At 39.5% G+C, this 7,276-nt stretch overlaps 2 protein-coding genes across 2 annotated transcripts in view; one reads left to right on the top strand and one right to left on the bottom strand.

Annotated features, from left to right (window-relative positions):
• Positions 1-4,721, top strand: part of LOC109113311 (mRNA decay activator protein ZFP36L1-like) — a 4,889-nt gene extending 168 nt beyond the window's left edge. The window contains exons 1-2 of the mRNA XM_019126099.2: positions 1-66; positions 1,833-4,721. The exon at positions 1-66 is cut by the window's left edge and continues 168 nt beyond it. Coding sequence (XP_018981644.1) covers positions 16-66; positions 1,833-2,837 — 1,056 coding nt within the window. The 5' untranslated portion in view covers positions 1-15 and the 3' untranslated portion in view covers positions 2,838-4,721. The remainder of the gene's footprint in view (positions 67-1,832) is intronic.
• Positions 3,945-7,276, bottom strand: part of rad51b (RAD51 paralog B) — a 46,824-nt gene continuing 43,492 nt past the window's right edge. Inside the window, 1 exon segment of the mRNA XM_042747077.1 lies at positions 3,945-7,230. Coding sequence (XP_042603011.1) covers positions 7,159-7,230 — 72 coding nt within the window. The 3' untranslated portion in view covers positions 3,945-7,158.

The raw sequence follows: 7,276 nt of genomic DNA, 5'->3' as shown, positions 1-7,276 counted from the left end.
ACCCCCGATTCGACAATGACTGCAACTGTTGTGTCCTCCTTCTTCGACTACGAAGTGACGAATAAGGTAATTTATATTTTTGGGAAGTCGATTTAAGCGTTTTAAAAGTTTAAATGAGTGAGTAACAGCTCAATATCTCATAATCTTTATGCACAAAATGTAGCAATTGTCTGAGATCCTGTTTTCTACACCGATGTCAAACTTTTCTGGCTTATGTGCGCGTGCGTGTGTTTAGAGAAAAAAAGTGGGACGGGAATCTTGCTTTTGTACTTTTATCTAGTCTTGTGCTTCTCGTGATCTGCGGTTATCGATTGCTAATCGATTAGGAAAGAGTAAGGAAAGCTAATAGATTAGAATAGTTTAATTCATCCGCGTTTATGCGTCATCAGTAAAACAAGTTGTGCATTATTTGCCCTGGATTCGATTAAACACAACACGGAGGAAGGTTTCATTTGAATTTAATCAACTAGTGATTCATTATGAGTAACATATTGGGGTTAGACTTCAACTTTTAATAATTAACCTTTCTTAACCACTGTAGGATTTAATCAGCAATTTTGGTTGATTTATGGCATATCAGTTTAGTTACATGTATCTTTTAAAATGATCTATAGGTCAGTTGTGAGCATATGAAGCTATCTGTAAGCAATGCAACATTGTACTGTGTGAACATGCAGCTGTTTTGAATGCAGGAACGCGCCCTGTGACGTAGTACTATGGTTTTCAGCAGAACGCTTTAAGGGGCATTCATGCAGGGCGCGTTCTTACATTCAAAATAGCTGCACGGAATGAAACTGAACACAAGGCTTAAACCGACGATAAAGGGGTTGTTAGCCCCAAACTTAAGAACAGTTTACTCACGAATGCTATTCCAGTGCAGTGTTGTATCTCTTTCTTCCAGAAAACACAAAAAGGAAATTGCATTTTGATTTAATTATAATGGATGGTGGTGTTTAAACTCGTAACAAAAAAAAAAAAAAAAAGTCATTATTGCTATTAATCTTACCCGCTGCTGTTGCTCTTAAAGGCCATTCATTTCAAACATCGGGTCGCTATCACGTGACATACGGGAACCAATAGTGTTTGGCATCAGTAATATAGATCAACCCTAATATGTCCCTCCATACTTTAATAGAATCAACTGCTAATCATCTTTGAGAGCTGTTACTGATGGGAATATTATCAGTCAATAATGACTTTAATTCCTCACAAAGTGCTGTTATTTGACCTAAATAGAACTGGAGTATTGTTCACTATTCAGCATGGAGTTTTATACGGCAAATAAATGACAATATAGTTTTTGTTGAACTATTGGCATAAAACTTAACAAGCCACCTGACACTTATTGAACAAGAAAAAAAATATAATACAACAAAATGGCCAGAGCTGTCCAACAGACACATATGTTGTCTATTGTGTTCTTATCCCCAATACATTTATAAAAAAACTAAAGGTTTTGTAACTTTATTACAGTAGAAAAGGGCTTTTGTAGTTACTGGTTGTGCAATAAATTATCATTGTATTGCGCACAATTTGTGCAGTAACTGGAGATGATACATGAGTCTTGTGCATTTTCATCTTTTATGACTTAATAAACCTTTTACTTTTTAAGAGATTGCTGGCTAGGTTAAAAGTTCAGGGTTATTAGTTCTCTCTCTTCAAAAAACAAGCCTTAAAACAGAATTAAATCCAGGCCCTGAAGACCTGACCTGTAGACAGACAATACCATCAACACATAATAAACTCCCACTGGTGGTATCTGGAGCAAAGGGAGTCATAGTCATGCCACATTTTTGAGACATTGTTTTTTTTTTTCTTCCCTTGACTTTCAGAACAATAAGGTGATGAGCTACAACAGTCCCCTCTCCAGTCCCCATTTACAGTCTGTCCCCACCACCGGTGCCAATACCCCTTTTACCCCCACCGGGTCCCTGCTGGACAGGAAGGTGGTGGGTACCCCTTCAGTGGGACTCTACCAGCGCCGCCACTCCGTGTCCATTACCAGTTCCAAATCAACGCAGAACCAATTTATCAACAGCCTCAAGATGGACGGCTCGGCTTCAATGAACGGGAGCAGCAACAACAAGGAGAACCGCTTCCGTGACCGGTCCTACTCTGAGAACGGGGAGCGTCTAAGGCCGAGCAACATCACGTGCATTAGTGCCAACGGAAACAGCCAGGTCAACTCAAGCCGCTATAAGACCGAACTCTGCAGGCCCTTCGAGGAGAACGGCACTTGTAAATATGGTGACAAGTGTCAGTTTGCCCATGGGATGCATGAGCTTCGTAGTCTAAATCGCCACCCCAAGTACAAGACCGAGCTCTGTCGCACCTTCCACAGCATTGGTTACTGCCCGTATGGGCCGCGCTGCCACTTCATCCACAATGCAGAGGAGCGCTGTGGACCCCCTCCTCTCTCCGCCTTCAACAAGATGGAGCGCCCCCGCCTTCATCACAGCTACAGTTTTGCTGGTTTCACAAGCTCAGGTGGCTCCCAGGACAGCCCGACCTCTGTCACACCTCCGCCCATATTTTCCACCGAAGACGTCAACGAGTGGCCCAGCAACCCCTTCACTTACTCCAGTCAAGAGTTTGCCAACTTGTTTACGCCCAGTTTAGGTGGCACCACTGTTCCTGATCTGCCTGGTCCTCATTCTCCCACCGCACCTTCCTTCTTCAGGCCAATGTCCGAGTCACCCCCAAGCCCTCCGGATTCCCTCTCCGACCAGGAGGGTTACCAGAGCAGCCTGGGCAGCCAGAGTGGATCCGAGTCACCTGTGCTGGATGCGACACGTCGCCTACCCATCTTCAGTAGACTCTCCATCTCTGATGATTAAAACGGAGGTTTCAGGTGTGAGAGAGAAAGCACAGAGAGAGCTGGCGAGAAAGAGAGTAATTTTCCTCCTAGCAATCCCTTCCTGTCCTTGCTTTGTTTACAGCAGAGAAGTGGACTAAAGTACAGTGTTCCCGTAGCCACTGAGTCAAATCAGAAAGCATTCTACCCTGTAGCATCCACCTTCGGCGTATTTCCAAGCCTCCCTAGATGTCTTTAACACGCATGATGTAATGCAAAAACAACGAACTGTTCCCCTCAAGGCCCACTGAATCATTGAGGTCTCAAAATCCTCACTGGAACGTGTTAAACAAATCCATATTTAGTTCATAATGTTCGAACTAAAAAGCAAGAGTTTTCAAAATTGTTCAAGGACCTTCTTGTTTGAAGAATCTACTGAATATTATAGCAATGACGTGCTTTACAGACCTGGAAGTGCCACTTTTCTTGCGGAAGACCCTCGCCGGTAGATCCTCGGGACTTTAAGTGCCTATCAAGCAATTAGTTTCCTACTTGTTCAATCACATTGATTTTGGGAGATCTGGGGTAGAAAAGATTTAAAGAAAAAGAATCAAACCCATCTTAGATTTGTATGAATCATTCTGAAAGATATTTGTACGTCTAGTGGTGCTAAATGCGCTGTCACCGTGGTAATTATCCCTAGAACATGTGATCCCTTGGGCTAAAATAGTGTGTTCTGGTTGTTGGGATTATGTAAAAGAGATGATGTGTGAGAGAAGATGTCCTTCCTGTTCATGTTACCACTAAAGATGTGACTTCCGTGGCCACTAATTGTTTCGTTGCAAACAGATCGTTGAAATGTTCTATCATTAATTCAATATTGTATTTCCCCCACCATTGTTATAATCTAGTTATTATTGCATCATTACAATTATTGTTGGTATTTTCTGTTTGCAAATGAGAACTTTCAAACGGAAAGTTTTGCTTGTCAGTGCTTATTTAACTTATCAAAATGTATTTATTGCTGATTGTAAGCATTTTTTATTTTGTTTGTATTTATCTGGATAATGAAACAATAGAATATATTTTCCTTTATATTAAATTATGATCTTCCGTATTAATCGTAAGATTGTGAAGACCTTTTTTTCGTTAAGTTTCAACAGTTAATATATTATACTGCAATGACATTTTGTAACTACATTTTGATTTATTTTTAAAGTGAAACTTAATTTAAAATGAGAATGCAAAGAGGATTGTTTTGCATTTTATTTATTATTTTTCTCCCTAATGTTGGACTGCAGTTTCAGGATGTTTATGCCTTTATAATCCTTTATTATTTGGCTCCGACCGTCTAGAATGTAAACCGAGTTGTCTTGACAATAACAGTCCTGTGCCTGTGATTTTAGAAATCTGATGTTTAGACTGGGATCCTCTCATTAAGACTCCTTTTGGTATGAACAAATCATAATCAATAAATGCATCATAGTGCAAATCTCATGACCCTTGCAGTGGTCCGAACCTCTGATCGCAGCAGCATTTCGATCTAAATGGACGGTTAATAAGGGAATTGTTAAATATGCATTTGTGTTATCTATTTTGCCCATTTTGAAACCATGTTATGTATACCAGCAAGCATGTGTTGTTTTGATTTGTTATGACTCAAAATTCTTATTTATTTACAGATTTTGGACCACTTCTACTTGCTAAGTGCCTAACAGTACATTCCAAGAGTCTTGAACCTTTTTAGGATTGTAATCCAGAGTCGTTATATAGATTTTAGTTGAAATTCGAGGTTAACAGGATTGACATTGAGCGAGCTACAGTCGAATGTGTCCTATGTTAGCAGCTACTGCTGTTCACATCAATATGTTTCTTTTGTAACGACAGATTGCAGTTTAAATCAATAAAATACCTATTTATAAGCAAACTGACCTTGTCTTTTTTTCTGCCTCAAAACGGTTTCAAAAAGTTGTTTTCTTTAGTTCATCATAGCAAGGCCACTGGCTCTGATACTCAACTCTAATTCAAACAGCTGTGCTTATTATTTCATGCCATATTTTGACATTCTCTCTGGATAAATTCTTATTCCTCCACAAACTTGCATTCCACACTGATCCCAATACAGCTGAACGCTATGAAACGTGGGGCTGTTAATGAACCAGCTAAACAGCTCAAACTGTTTTCCTGGAAAAGTGCTCAAACACAGGAAATCAAAATTCTGTCCCGGCCCAGTAGTAAGGATGTGAAAAGCCCCTGAACTATGTCTTTTCCTGGCACGGATGTCTATGGCTTTTTGAATCTCATTCAAAAGTACTGGCAATGACGGGACTACTAGATAGAAAGCACAGGCCCCTTGAGAACAGACAGTTTGTTACTGTAGTAACAGTCAGGAGGGGTCTTGTGCTGGGACTAGCAGTCTATAGTGCATGTTTGCTTCCTACGTCACCGAACAAGCATCCATGCTCTGCGAGCACTGTCAGTCTTTGCTTGGTTTTAGTTTAATTTCTCTTTTGAGAGAGAATTCCTGAGGAAAGCTGTGATCATGAATACAATCATAGCAGATAGGAGCCAGATGACCATATGTGTAGTACAAAGTTCAGCAGTTTCACTGCTTTAGCCTTTGGTCTTTAAAGAAATAGTTACCCAAAATGGAAAATCCTGTTGTCATTTACTAATCATATTAGATATAATAAAATTAGATATTACATTATGGTTTAAAAGTGTGGGGTCAGAAAGATTTTCAAAAATAAATGAATTCTATTAAATGGATGTAAAGTAACAGTAAAGACTTTTAGATTGTTACAAAATTGCATATATTTTAAATAAATGCTGTTTAATTTTCCAATTATCAAAGAATCTTTTAAAATTGTTCATGCTGCTTACTGAAGACTAGTCAGAAAATTATATAATTTATTTTTACTGTATATAATTGTCATTGGGTCTTTTTCATGAGGAAGTTAACAATGACATAATATAATTTTTTTATGTGAGGCAAACCTTTAAAACATTACATAGCAAAGCATAACAGCAATCAAGTGCTTGTCATTTTTGGGAAAAGTGCTGTAATTGTTAGTTACTCTTTCTAGAACACACACTTGACAGTCCGTGCCCATTCGCACCAGGGCTGTGGGTCACTATGCCTTTAAGAACAGACATGAGAAATAAGGCCAAAGTCGCAGTTGAGCAATACTCGCTTAGACTTTGTAATTCCTCTATCAGCTCTTTTTTTGTTGAGTGTTTCAGAGGGCAATGAATAATCAAAAAGAGCTCTGCTCTCGAGTTCACAGTATCAGAAGATTGAAACTATTTGCACTAAAAGGGGCATTTCGGGGAGTTTCAAGATTAGGGAACGTGTGGTTGTTGGTTTAACCTCAAGTCAGTGCAATAACTAAATAAGACTTTGAAAGCAGAACAAAACAAAAGGTTCTGAACAGAACTGACTTGAGGTCAAAAGCATCCAATTTCATCAATCCAAAAAAAAAAAAAAAAAAAAAAAAAAAAAAAAAAAAAAAGATTCAAGGCTAATTGAAATCTACTGATATTCGACATCAAGCAGATGTGTGCATGATCTTTTTGTGTGGCTGGTTTGGATGAGCACTGATTACTGTGGACTTTGCACCCACGTCAGGATCTCATGACTCTCTACTCTGATTTTTGCCTTCTGGTTTGCAGGGGAGGAAGGAGTTTCTTTGGAAGGAAAGAGTTTTTTCCTCCATTCGCTACAGGCAGCGATATCGCCACAGGTCAACCATTAAAAGATCTGTCAAAACATGTCAACTCTCAGCCCGCTTACGGGGGGAAGGGAGGAGAGATATACAGAAAGAGGATAAAACAAAAAGATAGACAGAAAGAACACCTACTCAGCATTGCGTGTTTGGCTGTCACAACTGACTTTATCTGCTGGCCGAGAGCTAAAGATGTCACCGCCGTCTGCACTGTGAGCAGAATCTGCTAATGAAATCAAAATAATTAAGAGTTTGGAAGACCTTGAGTTTGCATTTATTTATGTTGGAACTTTATAAAAGCTGTATTAGGAAGGAACAGGTCATAAAATTAAATACAAAGAATGTGTCAATGCGTATCTGTGCACATATACAACCAAAAGCAAAACAAGGCAAAAAAGGAGGAACCACCCAAAATAACACCATTGTTCATCTAATCAGACAAACTTCCCTTTAAGGCAGAGGAACCATGGGAACAGGAGTCATGGGAATAGAAGCCATGGCAACGGCCAGTCAGGGTCAAGAAGCGTTTGTCCAAGACTCCTGTCTTATCACACGAGCAGCGAGAGGAAAAATACGTCTGTCAATCAATAGCTGACTGATGTTGCAGTTTTCTAACTGGATGAAAACTAAGGTAATGTTCTACAAAGTCCAATCTGTCTGCTTTGTGTCTGTCCACCACATGTTCCTGCAATGTTTAACCATGGCTTGTACCTGAAAGAAACGATAGAGCAGTCATGGTGTTAGGAATAGCTATGGT

Source organism: Cyprinus carpio, chromosome B20 (assembly GCF_018340385.1).
Source record: "Cyprinus carpio isolate SPL01 chromosome B20, ASM1834038v1, whole genome shotgun sequence".
NCBI classification, from domain to species: domain Eukaryota; kingdom Metazoa; phylum Chordata; class Actinopteri; order Cypriniformes; family Cyprinidae; genus Cyprinus; species Cyprinus carpio.
Note: the sequence above shows the minus strand (reverse complement) of the source record. Positions and strands in the feature narration are given on the sequence as shown.